Here is a 22,540-nt window from a genome sequence, read left to right as displayed (position 1 = left end):
CTAAAAAAGTACTGGATTTGAGCCTCAAATTTTTGCTTAGGCTTCTTCTGTACTTCCAAAAACAAGCTTGTCTAACCCCACTGTATTATACTAGAATCATTGCTCCTAACCTAAGGGCCAACCAATAATATAAGCTATTAAAAATTAACTGTGCCAGTTCCATCAGAAGCAGAATGTAAGGAATCCACAAAAATAATAGAGATATATTTCTTTTTTCTTTATGGAAATAGTGTGTGGAAATTTGAACACTGCTTTTATCAGTACAGATAATTCATCTTACATTACAATAGGACTGCAACAGAACATGTTATTCCTTCTTCTGTGCATGTCAGTGATTAAATCCTAATCCTCCAGTCAGACCTGGACAGCAGATACACATGAGCTTCAAGATTCCTACACTCCAATGCAAACATAAGATAATGAGCTTTTTGCAATTTAAAGCCTATTAATCTTGACTATCATTACCACCAGAATAGCCTACACAAGGTACAAAATCAAGCTGAGATATTTTAGGAAACCTCACAAAATTCTGTATTAATGTTTTTAAACATCAAATTAATGTTTTACTCCTCCAAAGTTGTTCTAAAGTGCAGAATATATACAATTTCTTTTCAAACAAAAGAAGATACTAAGAAGTAACACCTTACACTTTCTGGAAAAAGCAACCAACACTACTTTAAAACAACCATACTCATGTATAATTTCTTATCGATGGTATCAACCTCCAAAGATTCCTCCAGCACTTTTTCAGGACACTAGGAAGATGAGGAAGAGAAAAAAAAAAAAAAAAGAATTCCTCTTGTACCACTACGCTAAAAGCTGCTGATCAGCCGAGATGTCAAATGCTCTGCCTTCACTGCTAACCCAGAAGAGAATCAGAATGTAAATCTTTCAACGGGCCTATTCCTCTCCCCAGGATTGCCAAGCTACAGTGAGTACAAATATTTATCGTGCTACATAAAAACTGCACACAGCAGCTGTAAAATTCAAACACCACATGCTTGCAAATTAGAGAAAAATGGTTACAGCACAGACGCTATTGTACTCCAGCTTAATCCCTTTACACACAGGCACTCTCTCGCCAGAACCAGGCCAGAACCATAGCGGGAACTGTCAAACTCCGGTTTTATTCGTGTGCAGGGAGGTGGCAGGAGGGGTTTAGCTACATCCCATTCCAGCAAAGCCTCCAAGGCCTCCCTAAGGGAGCACCTGGGTCCCCACGCAGGGAGAGGCAGCAGCGGACAAAACCCGCCGTGGGCTAAAGGCCGCCGCCTCGTCCCCGGCCCCGCCGAGCGCCCACAGCGTCCCTCGCACGCTGCAAGCGGGACACTGACACCACACTTCTGCCACAAACGGTCATTTCCAACAGGAAAAAAAAAAATCTTAAAAAAAAAGCACGGGCTTTCTATGTCGTCCTTAAGCTTTCCGCGCCGGCGGCGGGCGGCTCCTGGCCGGGACAGGAGGCGACTTCCACATCCTCATCCCCGTCCCCTGTGTCCCGCAAAGAGGAGCCGCCAGACTCCGCTAGTCTAGTCTAGTCTAGTCTAGTCTAGTCTAGTCTAGCCTAGCCCAATCCAACCCAGCCCAGCGCAGCCCCTCACTGCCCCTCACCACGGGCCCGCCGTGAGCCATGGCCGCGGCAGCCGCCGCCTCAGCCCCCGCCCGCCTTTAAGGCGCCGTTGCCAGGGGCCGCGCCCCGCCCGCGCCCTGCCCCGCCGGCCGTGAGGGCCGCGGGCCCGCGGGATCGGGAGCCCTGCCCGGGGCACATGGTGCTAACGCCAGAGCCTGGCACTCAGAGCGACCGGCTCCGGGGCACATGGTGCTAAAGCCGGAGCCTGACACTCAGAGTGACCCGCCGCTGTCTGGTCTGCGCTCCGAGCTCCAGCCTGAAGCATCGCCTTGTGAGCACAGGATTTATCTGGAGACCCGCAGTTGTTCCCATGGTGTGGGAATGCACCTAGGAAAGCTGGCTACAAAAGCGTATCATTTTTGCTCTAATAAACCCTGAAGTCGTGATTAGCTCCTAAACGGGGATAGCTGAAGCTAAGTGTTGCAGTTAAGCAGCAGCAATCTGGTACAACTACTCAATTATTGCTTACATTTGCAGCAATCTGTTCATATGTTAATGCAGAGATCTACTAATTTAGCAGTTACTAATCTGGAAAAATGTTCATTAATCTCGTATGTGTAGGAGAATATATACTTAGGTCTTTATGCACCTTCGGTCAGTGTTGCCCTGAGAGTTCTCAGAACCTAGAAACACAATCTCTTTTTCCTTTCTTTTTCCTTTCTTTTTCATTTTTAGGTAGCTATGTCAATACAGTGCTGTTTGGCTTGTGAAAAGGAGACTCACCCATTAAGCTTTAGTTTTTAAGGCTTACACATCCTGAAAAAAATGAAAATATTTTAATGAAAATACTGTCAGATCCTTAGTTAAATAGCCAGACTAACACCTACAAAATAGAAGAAGCAGCATCCTTAATAAACTGTGTTTTCACAAGTGAGACAAATGCAATTTGCTATTGAAGTAATTTTTCTCCGCAAGAAAATATGTTTAATGACACTGCTTAAGTCTTGAATTAAACAGCAGTTGCATATTCAGCTGTTCTGTATGCCCTCCATCATTGTGAGGAAAAGGCAAGCCATGTTGCTTTGCTTACAGAATAATTTAAATAATAAACCATATTTTTTCTTAAAGCACAGTGCTCATTTGAAACTGCCTGGGCTAGTGCATACCAAAAATGTCCTTATTCTTCTCTGACTGGTTTTTTTTTTTTTTTTTTTCTGTTGTGTTAGCAGAGATAGCAGGAAGGAGCTGCAGCCTTGAGGATCTCACTGGGCCCTGAAGGTCGCAGATGGGGATCCTGCAGCTGGCTGCCACTGCCCCATCAGGCAGCCAGACCTGGCACAGAGCCATCACCCTGCCAGCACACTGTACTGAGCTCCTACAAAGGTGTAAGTGCAGAAAGATTCCTAAATGAGATCCTTGCTTTCTACCTCTCTTTGTTTATCTAGGGGTTACAAAGTGCCTTAGAATCAAAATAGTTTGTACGCCTAACTTCAAGAAGAAGGAGAGGTGGGGAGCTTGATACCAAAGGGCTGCTCAGCTCTCTCAGATAGCCGTCAGGTGACTTTGCCTATGTCCACAGGAAAATTTGCAGACCAAAGCAAATTATCCTTACCTGCACTTGAGGTGGACAGCATGTCTCTGTATTTGCATTCCCACAAGGCCCTGTGGGCATCCCCCATCTGTTCTAAATTATACCCTCTGTATAGTGAATAACAAAGGGCTGGTCACCAGGTCATGTCAGCTCCCTTCATGCTGGGACAGCAGAGAAACCTACTTACAGTACACAGATATCAATGGGAATAAAATAGAAATGAGAACAGGAATACGACCTTCCAAGCTGCACAGGGAGGTTGCAGAGGGCACTTCCTGCTAACCAAGACACTTCTATTTTCATCTGTGGCCTAGCAACACACCTTACAGAATTTCTTTTACAAATTCCTAGGGAGGGTGTCTTTTCATCCAAGCACTCTCAGCTGAACAGCATTCAGTCATTTCTGAACAAGGGGAAAAATATAAAAGTATCTGTGACTAGCATTACTCATACTGACTGGCTAGCTTTGATATGGTGAGCTTAACCTACTATCTGACTCCTGCAGTATAAAGTACAACACTGTTGTCATTTTCACACTTACGGAAGTTTTTAACATTTACTCCTACTTTTAAGAGAAGAAACTGAGGCACAGACCCACCAAATATCTTGCCCAAGTTCACAAATGGCAGCCAGAAATAGCATCAAGGTTTCATCAATCTTGGTTGAGCTTCCAGTCCAGCTCTCCCCATTGTAGTCTCTTAAAGAGCTCACAAGAGTTTTAGAGAAGAGGCTACGGAAAAGATTAGCATGCTGTTCAAACCCTCCTGATTTTTCAGGGGTTTTGTCTGCCTTTGGGATAGTGCTGCTTAAGGGCACCTCAAACATTCGTTTACTAGACAGGTTTTAATTTGTAATTATTTATACTCCTTTTGGTACATGATGTCTAGAGAAGATTTATTTTTGGATGATAAGCCTTTATTAATCATTAAAAAAAAATTACCGTTCTCAAATGTCTTCCCTCTAAGAAACAGGAACCCTCAGCACACTCAGATGCTTGGTCATGAATGCCCTCTCCTGTTTAAATCCAGCATTACTGCTGGAGAGGAACACGGCCACATAACTGCAGGGCTGCAAAATTCTTTTTCAAGGCATATTATACAAACACCATCTTGCCTTTTCTTTCCAAGTAAAAGCAATCATTCTTGGGAGGAACTGCTTGCAGAATCCAGGCAGTCCTCACGGAGATAACATGACATGAGCAGAGGTGTAATTTCATTTTAAAGATATCCTCTAATGTGTTCCCTTTGTTTTCAGCTGTTGACTCATAGATATATGGCACTCCAGTCTCATAATCAATTTTATTAACAGCGTGATTTTGTTACAAGCTCCATCATTTCCCTCAGAGTTCTGAGACACATAATACTGGGATCTGTGATTTGTTCCTTTTTCATTTATCACGTGTGACTCCTGTTTCTTCAAGAGCCTCTCTTTTTTTTTTTTTTTACCTGATTTAAGCCACTTTATCAGAGCTATAGAAAGAGCTCTCCCTTAATTCAATTTAATGACAAGTTTTCAGGACATTGGGTGGTTTATGAAGGGCTCTGACCTGTACAAACTGCTATATAAAAATGGCAGTCTGATGCATTGAATATACTGAATGGTACTGTATATCTCAGCTCAAAGTCTTGTGTAGTATTAGTAAGCCTAATTAAGGATGAAATAAGCCTTGCCTCTCCTAAATACTCACCCTGATACACATGCCTTATGTGGACAGAGAGCCTCAAAGGGAAACAGCAGCCACCTGGGGTGGGGAGGGGCCATTTCACTGTGCTTATTCTTGTGCCTTTCTGTCACACTGCTGCTGGTGTCAGGCTCAGTGCTCAGCTCCTGTTCCATCACCTCCTTTGCTGTGTGTCTTCTTTCCCTGGGTATGATGTACAGATGCTTATATCACCCCTTTTTCCCAGAGAGACCCCAACCTCCTGACCTGTGTCCTCAGAATAGCTGCAGTCCAGCTCCCTCCTCTTTTGTCCATTGTCTTTGCTTTCATGGCTCTTTAAGTCCTTTCCCTGTCACCTGGATTTACCCTTCTTCATCAGTGGATGAACTTTCACCCCCTTCCTCACCTGTCTGCAATTGCCACTCATCTGCTCATGACTCCCTAGCTCCAGTGGGGAGGGATTAGCTACTGGGGTGTGCAGAACCACACAGAGGCACGGTGCAGTGGGAGAATAAATGCCAGAAATATAATTTCTCTTTATTTGAATTAGCTGCTGGAAGTTCACTGTTGAGCAGATGATTGCAGAAGTCCAGCAGTCTTAGTGTGAAGTTAAGTAAGAACAGGGTAGCATGTTTTGGTCAAGGCCAGTTTGCTCTGCCTAACTTTGCCTTTGGTAATTTTAAGAGGAATAAAGCTGAGTGACTGCGTCAGGCATTTGCACCAGCATTGGAATTTGCAGCGCCAAGCAAGCACTAAAATCACCCAGCAAGTGACTTAGAGAGACAGGCTGAAGCACAGCTAAGCAGTCAGGCTGTCCTTCTTTACTGCCTCATTAATACCAATTTAACTCTGCTGAAGAATAACTCAGATGTATGGAGAGTAACCTTCACTGCCATGTTGCTGTGGGAAGCATGTATATGAGGACCCCAGTATCTACTAAAGGTCATATTCCTGAGCTTCCTTTCCTGAGAAAACAAGGAGGGGCTTCTGTTTTCCTAATACACCACTGCATACACATTTTCATTTTTCTTTGGTTTTTTCTTTTCGTTTTACCCCCAGCTCCACTTTTGTGTAGACCTACCCTGAGCAGATTTTCTGCACTCTCATTTTGACCTTATAATCACATCATTAGCATCAAAAGATATTCAGTAATGGACTTACATGGAGGGGGCTAAAGCAGCCTTTTCCCTTTTCTATTCAGGGCAGCAGTTGGCTTCCTGCACTTCAGATGAAGTCTCGTCTAAACCCCGGTGTCATTACTTACATTTACGCAGTAACATCTGCTCCATGCTACAGATGATAGATGATGGTCCCTTCCTAGATGGCAGTCCAAGAAGGTTAGAGTGGTAGCTCACCTCTGGATATCACCAAACTAATGCCTAAATTCTTGTTTTAAATCCTCCCTGTTTGACTGCTGGGTTTTGTTTGATATTTTCATTGCATTCCTTACAGCATCGATCTTGTCATTTCCATAGCATGAGGACAGGTCACCATTGCCGAAAGTGGTGCAGATGTGAAGCAGGGACGCTCCAGGCCCAGCAAGTTCTGCTTGGTGCACAATGGCAGGATGTACTGTATGAAAGCAGGGCCTCTGCCTGGCCTGGCACTGCCCTGCTCGGGTGGGGCAGTGCCCCCACATCAGTCTCACAGCCACCTGCTGTGCCTGCAGTGGCTCTACCCATGCTCCCCCTGCTCCTTTTCCAGCTGCTTCAGCTCTTCCTCCCCGCCCCAGGAGATCATTCACTGCTTTTCCCCACCCAGCCACCCGCAGCTATGCACAACTTTGTTCTCAATACCTTCCCTTGAAGGCACTTCTCTGCATGGGTTCCCCCGCACTTTTCTGTTTCAGTCCCGCTCCTCGGTAAACTTTTCAGCTTGACTTGGAGAACATCAGTTCTCCTTAGAGACAACTCCGTGCAAACACGCTCTGCTTGCTGCCCTCTCCTGCCAGCTGCCGGCTCACTCGCTTCTTCTCTCTTACCCCCACTGCTGGTCACTCCTCACATATTACTCGCAGCACATTCTGACTTTTTCCCCTTCTGACACTTCTGACTTTTTCCCCTTGGACATTTATTGCTGGGAATGGGAGTGAAAGTTATTCTCAATTAAACTAAAAAGGCCATCAAAATGCAAAGTAACACTACATTGTACCCACCCACAACTAGAAATACCTAATCACACTGGGATTTGAGATGGCAAAGAAGAATTTTGAGCCCAATACTTTTCATTTTATTAGGCTTCAGCAGGGAGCATGAGCATCACTTACAATATGCTATGCTTGTTATTGTAAAAAATTACAGGTTGTTTTTGCTAAGGAAAGAACAGTGCTATAAAATAGCACATACAAGGCATTGCAAATACTAGGAAGCTGTCCCAAAATAAACGTTTCCATTTTTTTTACTTATATTCTAGCAATTTGCCATCTCATTTTTTCATGTCCCTGAATCGCATTGTTCACTGATACTTTTAAACATTGCACAGTGTTTAAGCTCTGTAAGGGAGAGATACTTTTGCAAAATACCTGTTTTCCACTTGCAGGTGCTCACTGAAGGATAGCATGCCACTGAAGTGAAAATGGATGTTAACTCTATTTCCTGGTATTTCCCAGAATAGCTGATTGCTTTGCTACAGACACTGCAGCATAGGACAAGTGGCACGGTTATTTTATTCTTTAAGCCCATTCTTTGAATGCTGCCTCATAAACCTCTTGCCTCATTCCCATATTTCCCCACAGAGGTCTCACTGTTTCCCTGGTAACAGAACAGGTTTTGAAATTTGTGAAAGTCTTAAACAGTTGTCGCTACATTATATTCAAATATCCCAGAGAGACCAGAGGAAGCACTCAATAGGAAAAACCACAGTATTCTTTGGGTTAGTACTGCTATGAAATAAGTGAAGAAAGGATCTGCCATAAATCATTGTGAGAATCCACCAGAGTGCTGCATCCGGCTCTGGGGCCCCCAACACAAGACGAACACCGACCCGCTGGAGCGAGTTCAGAGTGTGGTCATGGAGATGCTCAGAGGGCTGGAGCACCTCTCCTGTGAAGACAGACTCAGAGAGCTGGGGCTGTTCAGCCTGGAGAGGAGAAAGGTTCCAGAGAGACCTTACAGCACCTTCCAGTACATAAAGGAGTCATCAAAAAGCTGTTGGAAGAGAAATTAGTACTAAGACAAGAAAGAATGGTTTTAAATTGAAAGAGGGAAGGTTTGGATTAGATGTTAGGAAGAAATTCTTTACTGTGAGGGTGGTGAGGCACTGGCACAGGTTGCCCAGAGAAGCTGTGGATGCCCCACCCATGGAAGCATACATGATTGGCTGGGACTATGCACAACCTGGTCTAGGGAAAATTGTCTCTACGCATGGCAGGGAGATTGGAACTGGATAATCTTCAAGGCCCCTTCCACCCCAAACCATTCCATGATGATAAATGTAATATAGTGCTTCACTGAGCTTTCTGCAACCAGCTTTATCTGAGCGATACTCCCCACTCACAGACTAGAACTGCTCTTTCTAATAAGCTGCAATACCTGATGATCAAGATCAACCAGTTAATTATACTAAATTCAAAACTAGCTTGAGAAATTTCTAGTGAGGGGACAAGAAACTGCCAGTTTGAAATACAACTTTATTTTTTTAATCAATATGCAATCTACAAAATGTTATTACAAGATTATCAGCGTGATTTCTTTGCACTTTTACTGACAAAAGACCCAAATAAAATTATAGTTTCCATTAGGAGTAACAGCACTGCTTCAGAGCTATCAAAATTATTGCTAAGTACTACTAACTGCAGCAGTTAGTTACTGTGTTAAGTAACAAAAAGACAAATAAATGCAAAATAGAAATATGGACACCAATGCCAGAGCAAAGAAGTCTGCCAGGTAAAATAAACACAACCAAAAGTAACATGTGAAAACATATGTTCAGATGTAAAATCTTTTGGACAATTAATACAGAATCTGGAGGAAAACAAATCAAGGAGCATAAGGACAACAGTGGCTTGGTATCAAGTTCAATGGAGTGCGTCATCATCCTCATTTCTCAAGAGTTGCTACCGAGGGGCAACAGAACTGTTGTTCCACATCACTGGAAAGTGTCACCTGTTGCATCCAGTAACATCTCTTTTTCTACCCTTTGTGCTCTCTTCTGGTCAGAATAAGCAGGTATTGCAGGTTTCTTATTTACTGACATAAAAAATCATCCACAGACCATTACCACTATTCCTTTCTTCTTTTTTTGCCTCTCTTTTATTTTCAGACTTTGATGCACATCCCATTTTGTCATTTAAAAGACTTCCACTGACTTCAATGGATGTTTGAATCCAAAATTACATCAAGTACCACTTACCTGGAGTAATACAATTAGTATAAGAAAGATCAATGCAAAGATAAAGGTTGTCGGTTTCAGCAAATACAACACTTTGTAAGTAAGGCAAACAGACTATAAAAATAGTTGTTCTCATTGATTTCTGTTTTAAATATAAAATCTCCCAAACCCTGCTGGTCCTTTGTGAAGGAAACACAGATAACATCTAAACACTGCCCTGAAGTAAATGTTAGAGAAATGTCAGCATCTTAAGTGACCCAGACAGTTGGCAGCATTTCAGAGACTGCAGGCTCTCTCTGCAGGAAGCAGAGATCTGACATGTGTGAAACCTGGTTCCTCACATGATGCCAATACCTCGTGGGTTATTTAAAGTCCTTCTGCTAGCTGAACACTGCTTATGCATCACAACAGCTTATAGCAACTGTTCCTCATCTCCATTCTCCTTCCCAAAATCACAGTTAGACTACTTGTAGCCCAGATTTCTAAAGAATTCAGAGCCCATATGTTTACTCAGTATCAGCTGCTGTAACATTCATGGAAAATGTTAGCAGTGAGTGTTAAAGTTAAGAATATTTTTTCAGTAAGTTATGCTCAAGACAACACAGAAGAAAGGAGAAGCCCGGTTATTTCTGGTTTGGCATGTTGTAATATAATAGAAAGTTAGAATTTGATGACAGGGAAAAAAGGCAGACAACACTAAGTTTTTTCATTAAAATGCAGCCTATTTTTAAATATTCTGACATCATGGCATATAAACATCAGTGTGAGACTGAACAGGGCAATTATTCAATCTTAAGCTGCACTAATTGTCAAGTTAAACCAAAAGCAATGTATTAAACAGAGTAACTTCCTTTCAGTGTAGCAGTATTTCTGTGGAATTAATTCCCTGTAATCCTGATCCAATTCTGATGGAAGTTAATCACAAGTCTTGCAAGCCTCAGATGAAAATCCAGTGGTTTGCAACACAGATAAAGTGGTAGCTTGGCCTTTTCGTGTTATTGAGTTTAGTTAGTCTGAATGATCATTTGTACCATAACACCTTAATACAACTCTCTAGCGGGAATGGTGATTCATAAGGTGGTCACTCCTTATTTACACCACTAACTACAAACAATAGCTTTTCTCTTAAAGGATCACCTCTACACAGGGTCCTGAGACACAGCAGACACCTGAGAGCAGAAAAGCAGCCACAGCTTTCTGCAGGACCTGTAACACCACCAGGTACCCAATGCCCAGGAGGTGAGTGCTGTGAATGGAGATCTTAAGATGAAATAATGGAGATATTCTGGTTCCTCCTTCTTAAGAACAGAAAAATAGGGGCCAGCTGGGCGAGACAGGCTTTGGAGAGCAACCACGGCTAATAAGTTTACTGAATTAGCTGTTTAATGCCAATCAAAACAAGTCAGCCTCAGACAAAGGTAACTGCAAGTAATTGCAATGAATGTTTTGCTTCCTCTACCTCACTGAGCGAAGAGGTTAATAAATATTGTAGCTGTAGTACAACCATGGACTTCAGCAAACTGCAGAGCTTGCCACGTTGCCAAGCATAAACATTTTGTCCTGGTATCAATGCTGTGCCACTTAGTTCAGCTGAGCAGAATATAAACCAAAATTAAATATTAATAAAACACACCAAACATGACTTGAAGGTGCTAATGGCTTCTCAAGTCAAAACACAGACAGGATGCAACAGCTGAGACATATTTGGATCACTGCTGTAGTCCAACGCTTGCTTAGATTTATAACAATATAATCTGCTAATAAAAAGGGATATATAGAGAAGCCCAAATACCATAATAGTCTATTTGGGGCTTTGGCAATGCAATACTCATAAAAAAAACCTGCCCTCAGGACTTACTATAGAATCTATTACCCATTTCATTCTCAGCTTCTGGATGGGGGGAAAAGTTTATTGTGATGAACTAGGTTCATATTATGGTCTTCTGTTTCCTCAGACTGGTAATTTTCCCTCTGTATATCACACATATTTCTACTTTTGGTGAAACCATTTATCTGTATTTTTACACAGTGTTCATATAAACAGTTACAAGCTGTACAAAATATAAAGTGAGGCAGTGCATTACTATACTTTTGTTCTCCACTAATTTTAGTTTGAAGGCTAATTTTAAGAAAACTGCAGCCAAAAAAAAAAAGTATCATGAGCATTTTTTAAAATTATCATGTTTTTTTTTCAGACCTCGAATTACAGCCTGCAGAAAATTACATAGGGGATAATGGCTGAAGGGAAGTATTAGAACCTTTCCCTAAAGGCCAGCAGTTTGTTGAAAACACAGTGAACACATTGACATTAGTGATTAGTAGCTCAGGTTGCTGATGAAGCACCACAGCTTCATGTGTCTTGTGACAATCCATTCCTGCATTATTTCCCCATGGAAAAATGCCTTTAGAGCCAGAAGCATGAAAACATCTCCCTTTCCATGCATGTCTTAAAAGTTACTCAAAGCCACAGCTTCTGCAGTTTCCATACCAACATCTGGAACTTGCATCCTAATGGAGACACAGAGGAAACAGCAGCAACCAGTCTTTTCTCCAGCTTGTGGGGGGAAACCTCCTCTGGCATAAATTCTCCAAGCCTCATCAGATGAAATGGGCCTGGACTGATTTACACTCACTGAGAATCCACCCCTTATCTCGCTACTTGTAGTGAAAAGGAACTGTCTAATGCTGGCACAGAAACTTCAATCACATCTGCCATATGGGGTTTTTTTCCCCAAGAGATTACTCTGAGTGAACCTATAAAGTTCTGAGGAGGAAACAGTTGCAGTCACAGAAGAATAAAGAGTATTATTGCAGAGGACCCTTTTTCCCAATTAAATCACCCAATTTACAACTCATTAATTAAGGCCCTTGTTGAGAATATTATTTAGACTTGTTCTGCTCACATACATCAAGCAGAGCCAAAACATAAGGGACTTCAGTTTTCAAACAGCACTAAAAAATGTAATTGGTCCTTCTGGACCTTACACAGGTGCTGATAGATCATAAGCACTCTGGAAGTTTTTATTACCAATTATATGCCCAAACAACATGAACCCTTTGAGTAGTGCCATTAGGTTTCAATACAGAGTATGAGATCATTCCCAAGTCAGAGATCCATAACAGGAAAATAATACATTAGAATCAGTCAATGAAGTGCTCACATCCTGCCACTCTCATACCAGGACTTCCCATGACAGGAAGTTTACTTGAACGCAGCCCAGTCAGATTTGTAAATCAGACTGATTTACAGACTCAAACCCATAAGGACTGAAAAAAAAAAAAAATTCAATGACTGTGTTTACCCTAAACTAGGTCACTGCGCTTCTTCTAACAATAGAATTTCCTATGTAAATTGACTCCTACTAATATCCTATGACGGTGCCTCCTGTCCTCTCTCATTGCATTAGGCAGTTGCCAGCCTTATCTGGGTCTTCTCCATCAAGCCTAATCCACTTCTTTTCAATTTCAACCTGTAGGTACAAAACAAAAAGCAGCAGGTAGAATTAGCAAATAATTGGACACTGAAAGTGTGAACTGCAGCAACAGCATGGAAAAAAGCTTTGACACAAAATCAAAATATTTCCAGACCCAACAGATTTCAAAACCACTACTCCCAAAAATAGCTTAACTGAGGAAAAAAAAAAAAAGCTGCATTCACAGTTCTATTTTTCAGTCTCATCGCTGATCAGACAAGGAATTATTATTTAATGATTCTTTTGCTCAAAGGCATTATCAAAAGTACATGCAAGGTATGTTTAGAATACAAAGCACATTTGCTTTTCAAATACTTTGTGGGGTAGCAGGGAGGGAGAAAAGGAGGAAAACATGGAAAGCATAGCCCTGAGAATACCTGGCAATTGTAAAAAGCTTTCTGAATCACGTGTTTCTGAGGCTGCAGATCGCTCTCGATGCCCAGGGACTTCACTTCCGTTCCCGAGGCACAGGTATCATGAACAACAAACTGGACAGTAGCAAATGGGTACCAGTCAGATGGTATCTCCTGGTCTGATCCCAGTTCCAGTTTGTAAGACAGGCTGTGTGGATGATCCAAACCTTGGAAAGAAAACCACCACACCATTAGCAAATTATGTTTCCTTTGTTCAGGTTCATTTCCTAGCAAGAGAGCAGAGCTTTACCTTTTATAAACACAGAGCTGATGTTATGATACAAAGTTATTCTGTCTATAACCTTTTGCTATTTGGGTATAAGGTGGCCCCTTGTTCGTTTTCTGTCTGCTTCAGCACACTTGTCAGAGTCATTGCAATTTTACAAATTAATTTACACAAGATTTATCACATCCTTTCAGCTTCTCATTGAGAGAATATTACAAATGTAGGACTTTGTTGCTAAATCCAAACTATTTGATAGAATCTCAGTTTCCCCTTAAAAATGCATTTCTTACTCTCACAGAAAAACAAAAACTGGAAGGTCCCAGTGTAGCCAAGGCAGAGATGCTGCCCTGTGTCAAGTAACCTCCTTTCCAGAGCTCTCTGCTGTAGAAATTTTACTGCAGTGCTTATTTCAAGTACTACAGCTATCTTGTGTGCTATCATTTGTTACAGTATGTCCACCGCCGGAAGATAAAGGTGCTCTCAAACAAGAGTGCTGCTCAAACAAGATACATCCCACCCACCAGGATAAAGGCTACCTTGAGTCCCTCTCTAGTTTGGAAAAGAACATGCCCCGTTTCTTCAAAAAAAGAGTACTGCTAAAATAACTGTAATGTTATAAAGCAGAGTCAGGCAGGATTTGTGCAGCATATTCTGAATTACTTTAATCATCCTAGGGATGATCCTAAGGATCACTTGCTTCAGCATTTCTTACATGTGGCAATGATAAGGGCAAGCACTTCTCCTGGCACACAGGAACACCAACGTGAAAGCCTGCTTCCCAAAGCACCTGGAGTCAGCAGACTGACTATGTGTGTGAAAAAAGGATAATACAATTTAATATAATGAAAAGAATCCTCTCCAAATTCTTCAGGGCAAAACGCAGCAGTTCTGCATTTCTCCCTCTCTCCAGGATTTTAATCATCAGCATAGACAACTAACTATGTTTTGGCTGCAGGCAGAGGAAAAAAAAAATAAAAAGGGAGAAAGGATTGCCTGTATTTTGTCAAAGGCAAGCCTTGGCAGTGTATATTTGGTTTTCATCCATTACACTGAATGGAATCTTGAAGTTCAGGAAAAAATGTCCCATTCTTTATGCACTGACTTCCTCCAGTGACAGGAATCAATTTTGTATCAGAATGAAGGAAATACTGAAAAAGGAGTTAACATAAACTGAGCTTTATCCATCCCATGGGAAAAATCATGCTAATATTCCACATCCACAGGCTCACAGGCATTTTGTAAGGTAAAAAAATAAATTTAAAAGCTACATCTCCATTGCTCCTAGGAGCCTTGAGCTGGGTGCCTGTCTGTGCTGCAGGTTTTCCCTGTAACATTACACAGACCTCTTGGCACACTTCAGAAGAGGGTCCTGCAAGGCACTGGAGCACAAAGATCCCCAGTTTGCAAGGACTGCCATGCCAGGGGCATGCTGCATGTGGCTGAAGTCTCAGCACAACAACACAAAACACAGAGACAAGTAACAACTGTAACATCAGGGATTTTATTATGGAAATAGAGGAGGGAACAAAGTCAGAAATAAGGATTACAGCCACCTGCCAACATCTTGAGAATGAAGCTGGAGCACAGAAGAAGTGCAAGGAGGAGATGGTGTTTCATCACTCACGCACCCAGGGACAGGTGATGTAAGCCTTGTCCACGATCTGCTGCTGGTCACCTCTTGCTATGTCCAAGGCCATTTCTCCTGCAGTAACACTCTCTTGGTTCACAGGCCCTCTTCCAGACTGGACATGGTGGAATGAGCCTCTGTTGATGTGGGTCTCTCCATTGTTGAATCCTTCATCATCCCAGCAACAGGACACCACAATGAACATCCTGCTCCAGAGCCACACTGCAAGATGTGATCCCATCTGAACTGTGCTCCTTTTGGCTCCCAGGACCTGCTCTCCTCTCCCACGGTAGTACCAGGATGCAGCTTGGCAACAAATTTACATGACCTGCTCTTTGTGCTGTTTGCTGTGCAGGGCTGCACAGACTGCACAGTGCCAGCCACAAGTGAAACATCCTGGGGAGGACAGCAGGAATTGCAGCACCAAGATGGCACAGCATGTCTTGGCCAGGGAAAAGGCACTCTCTGCCTCTGGGGCTGTGGTTAGTCAAGGATCTGAGGAAAAAGGGTTTGTTGCTTGTAGTTAATTTGTGGTAGAAGGCAGTCAGCATAGATCTAAGGGCTTTTGGAGATCAAATTAAGAATCTTCCTGGGGTTTTTTGGGGGACAGGCCTATGAAGAAACAAATAGCAATGGGAACTGTCTAGCAAATTATTTTGTCTTCCAAGAAATGGAATCCAGAAGTAATTACTGCTCGGAATTTTCCTGGGCAGATATTGGATGGTAAATGTTGGATAACACATGTCCACTTGAGTCCAGGCATAGATCAGCCATACATCTTGGGCTGTTGCTGAAGGTCTCCTGGCTAGATATGGGACAGGTGGGATTCAGGACCATCCAAAGAAACCTCTGGGTCTATATTCCAGCTGACCTACAGCCATGACGTGGTCTTGGTGTTGGGATGCAGTGAATTCTGGGGTGCTTCCTTTTCCTTAGGTGGTAACCTGCAAAGGCAGAGACAACAGGTTTGGGATTTGGATAAGGAAACTGCCTTGGGTCCTCTGGAGCAGCCTCCATTGGACGTTTTTGCCTATTCCTAAAACACAGGGTACCCCCCAGCCCATCTTGTACCAACACCAATGTCAGAGGGAAGTACTCACCCGTTCATTTGTGGAGTTCTTCTGCCACTGCTGGGCTCTGCTAGGAGCATGAGGAACTTCTTTCCATTGGCTGTCACACAACAACGTGACTGACCAGCCTTTTGGAAGACTGTGAACATCAGCTTAGTTTTCATCTAAAACTGAGCAGTTCTTGTCATCTCTGCTCCATGAAGCCACTGCTTCCCAGGCCTTGTGATACACTGGTGTCAGAAGAAGAAAGAGAGGCTGTGTGTAGAAGATTCTTTTGCAAAAGAAACTGTAATGCTGAAAAAGCCAGGTGTTGGCCAGAAGGAGAGAAAAGGTGGTACTGTGGGAAGACAGGTGGGTTGGAGCAGGCACAGTGTGCTAAGGTGACATATTCAGAGCCCTGACATATTCAAGATCACTTATTCAAGCCCAGCTATCCAAAACGTGGCCCATCAGGCACTGTTGAAGCATGACCACCTGGACTGATGAAATCAAACCACTCCTGAGAGGCAACCAGAAAAATCTGGGGAGATTCCTGAGGTTTTACTATCCAGCTTATGAGACAAACCCTGCAAATCTATGCAACTTGTTAAGACTTCTGTGAATTGAGAGATTTTAGTCTGCCTTAATCTGAAAATCTGGCTTGTTTCCTAAAAACATTCCAAACTCTTGCTCTCTGTCTCCAAAGAATACCAACAAAAAAGCCAAAACAAACAAACAAATAAACAAAAGATCAGTAAAATTATGAAACTAGATTCCAAATATCATTTAGCATTCATATAACATTTCAAAAGCAATTAATAATCTAACTTTCCAGTTATTAACATTGTTTAGCCCTTTTTCACCAGTGCAAGTAGCAATCAAACAACCTTGATCTGAGAAAGGCTCACAAAGCAAAGCAATTGAAGCCAAAATAATGTACTGGTTATCTTAGTTATATAATAATTCTATTTTTGCCAAAATAGGTCCAGTTCTAAAACTCTTACTTGGAACATGAAAACATAAACAATTACTAAGAACAGATTTACATACATTAGGGTTGTTAGAAGTCAATAACTCCTGCAGCTATGTCTAAATGGGTACATTTATCCAGCCTGCTGGGAGAAGTGCACAGGAAATAGAGGAGAGGGACAGTACCACCACCAAGCACCAGTTCACAGTGGTGCCGGTGCCAGGAGGTGGCAGGGAAGGAATGGAGCCCACCTGACAAAGCCATGGCTTTGAGTTTCCACCTGGGTAGTTTAGAAAATAAGGAAAGCAGGACCTGGCAGTTCCTGGAAACCACATCACCTCCCACAGCAGAGTTCATCCACAGATGCTAAAGGCAGTAACAAGGCTGCCAGAAGCCACAACCTCCACAAGCTCCAATTTGCTTTCTTGTTCAGTCTCTGCTTCCTCAGTGTGGCTCCATGATGCAGAATGAAAGAAGAAATAATCAGCTGAAGAACTGTTGGCTTTACACAACAGCTGGAGGATGGAGGTGTCCTAGCAGGAAATATCACAGGGCTCAAATTTACACAGCAAGTGATTAAAGCACAGTGCTTTGCAGTTTAGTCTCTCCCTTGCTCCCTGGGAACTCCCTGGGAAGCAGCTGACACAGCTTCTCACTGCAAAGTCTGGCCCCAGTACTGTGCTAAAATCATGACATGTTCTGCGTTTCCTTACACAAAGCTCCAATTTCACAAACATAGACTCAATTTGCAGATATTTCATTGGATCAGCCCTTCAAGGCCTATTGTATTTTTCCTTTTTTTTTTTTTTTTTTTTTTTTTTTTTTTTTTTTTTTTTTTTTAATAATGCTAAAATTCTGACTCCAAACACCACATCTATATATCTGAATAGGCTGCTTTTAGAAGTCTGGTCTTTCTTGCAGCTCCTACTGACTTCACTTTGCCAGCACTTTTCCAAGAAAACCCTTTAGTTGAATCCAGTGGATATTAATATATTTCAATGTCTATAAATGGAGCCACAAAATAACTGCAGGCAACCTTTCTTCTTTTTTTGTTTTGTTTTGGGGGTTTTTTTGAGAAGCCTTGGACAAAGGTTTTTTGAAAGCAAAATCATCAGCATATTTTCCCAGCTGCGGTAAACACATTATGAAAGTTTACATATTTCTATTAGTTTGACTGTCTCCAGACTTTTGGCACGCCTTGGGACAACTCTATTTTTAAACTCTTAACTGTACACAGAGCACTTGATAAAGAGGTTTAAAATTTGACTGGGCAGTATTTCTACCAAAATGTTTTTTCAAATGCACGAACATTTCACAGAGACAAATGATTCTGCAGATCTCAGCTAGAGGAGTTATTCAAATGTCAGAAGTTTAAGCTACTGGTTAAAAATAATGTAAAGCTGTGGAATGTCTCAAAAAACCCAGTTCTTCCTTTCAAATAACTTAAATCTGAAGTTAATTGTGCACATCAAATCTTCAGGTGAAAGAACTGCAGGAAATTCGGAAGACTTATAAGCTTTAAAATTGCCTAAACTGCTGACTTGATTTTACAGAAGCAAACCTACATTAAATAGCAAAGAGCACTAAAAGCTACCCAAACAGTCCTGTAAGCCTTGGGAAAACACATGGGTCATAGCAACATGGTGCAAATCTCTGAAACCTGGAGCACAGGACAGGGATTTTGAAGACCTGAAGAATCTTCTTCTGCCTTCTCTCTTCTACATCTCTCCATCAACTCCTCTGCCCTCCTTGTCCATTTTCCAGTCCTCCCAGCCCATGCCCTTCACTTCCCTCTCTCTGTCATTGCTCTTCCCCCCCCCCATTAGTCCTGGCTTAGTAACAGAATGCCTGAAACTGCGACTTAAGAAGACAAAATCTTTTCTGAACATTTTAAAGAGGCAGTTATCCCAGACAGGATAATATGAGACTATGACAATCCATATGTTAGTAGCATACACTTGCCCCCCTTTTTCAAAGTACAGATTTTACAGACATTTTACATTAAATGCTTTAACAGGTGCCCTTGTCTTACACACATCCCCAAAGCCTCAGGTACATATAATGCAAAGGATCAAGCAAAGGATCAAATGCCTTCACTCTACAGAACCTGAAGCAGGACACTGTACTCCTTAAGAATTTTTATGCCTTTAGAAAAGTACTATGTCTTTAGAAAGGTACTGGTAACATGACTAAAAACTGGAATTTTGAACACAAATATTTATATTTTTCTTCTTCAAAAAGTCATATTTTCTCCTTTAAATTACAGTAAATTAACTACTTCCATGTGTGCAATTAAAAACGTAGTTGCTTTTACTGCTACAAGTCTTCAGTGAGGTACCACCACCAGAAAGAAATGGGAATGAAGTGGGAGGCATTTTTTGTCAGTGCAGTTATTGCCATGAAAGTACAAACTCAATGCATAAACCCATGAAAGAGGTAATAGAAATCAGCCTTTGCAAAAGCACAGCTGTCTTCCTACAACAAATTTAACCACAGCACCTTCTAGTTCTGTATCATACCTACCATTTCTTAAATGTTCTAGAAGCCAGAAAGCCAAGACCCAGCAGTGACAATATCACCTTTTCTATTAGCTGTGTGATATTGGGTGAACAAATCATTTTACCAACTTCTGCTCCCATCCCACCCATTGCCCAGCTGGTACACAGGAAGCATAAACCCTTCCCTCAGCCTTCCTACTACAGACTTGAGGTTTACTCAGAATGATCAGCTCTGCTTCCATGATTCCACACACTTGACGTGACTAACAGTACATCTGCCTCTATCAAATAATTTATGAAAACATGGTTTAAAGAAATTGATACGTCTGTATTCTCTCTTTCCTACAAGATTAGTTCAGCTTCTACCAACAGCATCCCACAGATAAAAACCCAAACTACAACAGCTGATGGAGGTACACAAGCATAAACCCAGTGAAGCCACACACCCAAGCCCATAGCACAGATTATTTACTTGAATTTTTATCTGGAAGTCTGTCAATCTTCCACACCACGGCCCTGTAGGCACTCTCGTATTTTGCTGTTCCAATCGAGACTTGGATTACGGGATCAGATTCAACCTCATGCAAAGCCCCAAGGCATGCCCTCCTATTCATTTTTGCTTTTAGGGACTTCTGCCTTTGGAGGTTCATGGTCCAAAGTGCTTTGATCCACTGTGTGGGAACAGGAAAGCGTATCATAACATTTTCACAGTATTTCACAGAGGGTAGACGTGTCAGGATCTGAGCAGTTGAAGACATGTTTATGAAAGCCTGAAGTTCAATGTATGCCCCCTGAACCACCACTGCAGCCTTCACAGAAAAGGGAAGGTCTTGCCCATTGTAGCGTGTCCTGAAACGCATCAGTTCCAGCCTGCAGGCATCCGGGGGTGTAAACTTAATAATCCGTGATTGCTCAAATTCCTGTGCTTTGACACAGTTATGGAAATGGCAGTCGAGAATATCGATCCACTTCTTCTGCTGCTCCTTCTCAAAGTAACGCTCATCCCTCTTGTGGAGCTCCAGGTCATTCAGGGTTAGAAAACACTCAGCACCGCCATTCACAAAACACAGGCAGTAAACGTGTGTGATGACCACACTTTCTTCGAGTTTTCCTTCTGCTTTAGTGACCTTCCCCCAAAAGTTATCCACTATTTCCAGAGTCATTTCTTGCTCCTCATAATTCCTCTTTTGTCTGGAAACAGCAGGAAGTTTCATGAGCTCCTCCTCGACTGCCACGAGGAAATCGGTGAAGTCGTTATAATCGGTGGTGCCTAGCTTTAACATCTGCTCCACCTCCGGCTCATGGATCACCTCTACTTTGGGGTGGTACCTCCTCTTCTCTGTGTAAGACACGCACTCGATCTTCACAGTGTGGATTTTTTCTGAGACATTGTAGCTCTCCAGTCTGGGTTCCGACAGCCTGCACTGCGGCTGCAGCTGGAATTCCTTGAAAGGTTTCTCCAGGCCCTTTTCGTAATACATCTGCAACACCCCTCCAGCCAGGACGCTCAGGTAAATAGGGCCCCACTGCCGAGACGACATCATGTTCTTCTTCTCAGGAATCCTCAGCATGAACGGCCACCCATCTGATTTCTGGCTCCTGAAAAGGCTGTGTGGGATGGTGGGGGAGAGCTTGTGCCACGTGTGGGTGCTGGAGATGGGTGGGTTTTCCACAGCCTCACAGCTGTCAGCTTGCAAGTGTTCAAGCCTCTCACAGATGTAACTGAAGGAGCCCTGGTTGAGGCTTTTCTGATTATGATATGTTTCTTTGTCTCTAGGATGACACCCACTCCTGTCAAGCACTTTGTCCTTCCTGTGCATACTAACATTGGATGGTGACATGCTGAAGGAGCACCCTTCCTTCCAAAAAGGACTGGAAAAAGCACAGTCACTGTGGAAATACGGGAAGTGTCCTGGAACCAGCTCCTCACAGCTTCCTGGTGGGTTAGGGCTTCCTTCACCTGCTGATTTGGAGACCAAAGTCTTACCTGGACAGTCATTAGGTGAGGGGTTCAAAGGAAGGCTGCTTGGTTTCTGCGAGGCTAGGGATGAGCAAATCCCAGGGGATGGAGGAGGGTTAACATTTAATGGCCATTCAGGGATGGGATAAAGCATGTGAATCCCAGGCTTTGGAATGCAGGGGTTTCCTGGGTACTCTCTGGTAGGTGTAGTTAGTGGAGAGTTGCTGGGGGGTCCAGGACTTAGGTAGAAATCAACTACAGGAGATGAGAGCGGAGTGCTGCCTGTAGAGGAGGATCTACTTGAAGACTCATGAACATTGGACAAGTTGAGCTTAAGGCCATTTGGTTTGCAACTACTCTGATTGTCAATCAGTTTCTGGGGTGACTGGAAAAGAGGCTCGTCATCAAAGGTGACCCAGCTTGCTGGATTTGGGGAGCACATCTTGTAGGAGAAACTTGAGGCACTTGCACAACGCATCACCTGCAAGCCATCTATAAAGAAACAACAAACATGATTCAAATCAAACTCAAATCACACAAAGCTCAAATTTGCAACCATTTCACAAATCCAGTGTATTTTGTTTTGCATGCATAATCTGAGATAGCTGTGCAGAAACAGATAAACTGCCTGTGAATCCCCACTGCTCTCCCAGGCTGGGGACTGAAGGGAGTTCTAAGCTCTAAGAGCTGTTCTGAGCATCTGATGTACAGAGCCTCTCAATCAGAGAGAGCAGAATGCCCCACAGCAGTACAGGACTGCTTGAATAGTATTTTCAGCTTCATACTATACAACAACAATACTATGCAGCTTATGCATCATTTCAAATATGGACAGAGATTTTCCATATTCGAAATTTTCCACTGGGCATCTGCTCTGGGTAAGGTTTCCCCTCCCTCCCCCATCAAAAAAACCCAGCATTTTACTAAGAATGGTGTAGCTGTTTCCAAAAATAGAATCAGGATTGAGAGAGGGGATTTTTTTTTTTTTTTTTATGAAAAGCTGCAGCAACTCAGTGCTGATGGCAAAGGTACACATGCTGCTGCCATCAGAGCAAAACCTGGATGCCTGCCAGACCCAGGCAGGAATCTCTCTACATCAGTTCCTTCAACTCAGGCTTATGCTCTTGGACACTGAGCATGTTATAGGGAAGCATTGTAAAGGCATTATACATAT

The 22,540-nt window shown here is 42.7% G+C and overlaps 1 protein-coding gene across 1 annotated transcript in view; it reads right to left on the bottom strand.

The window, feature by feature from the left end:
• The window catches only part of STON1 (stonin 1), a 31,583-nt gene extending 9,728 nt beyond the window's left edge, over positions 1–21,855 (bottom strand). Inside the window, exons 1-2 of the mRNA XM_066314449.1 lie at positions 19,879–21,855; positions 13,001–13,203 (exon numbers count right to left, since the gene is read on the bottom strand). Coding sequence (XP_066170546.1) covers positions 13,001–13,203; positions 19,879–21,844 — 2,169 coding nt within the window. The 5' untranslated portion in view covers positions 21,845–21,855. The remainder of the gene's footprint in view (positions 1–13,000; positions 13,204–19,878) is intronic.
• Between the last annotated feature and the right edge of the window lie 685 nt (positions 21,856–22,540).

Source organism: Sylvia atricapilla, chromosome 3, assembly GCF_009819655.1.
Source record: "Sylvia atricapilla isolate bSylAtr1 chromosome 3, bSylAtr1.pri, whole genome shotgun sequence".
NCBI classification, from domain to species: Eukaryota; Metazoa; Chordata; class Aves; order Passeriformes; family Sylviidae; genus Sylvia; species Sylvia atricapilla.
This window is presented reverse-complemented; position numbering and strand designations above follow the sequence as displayed.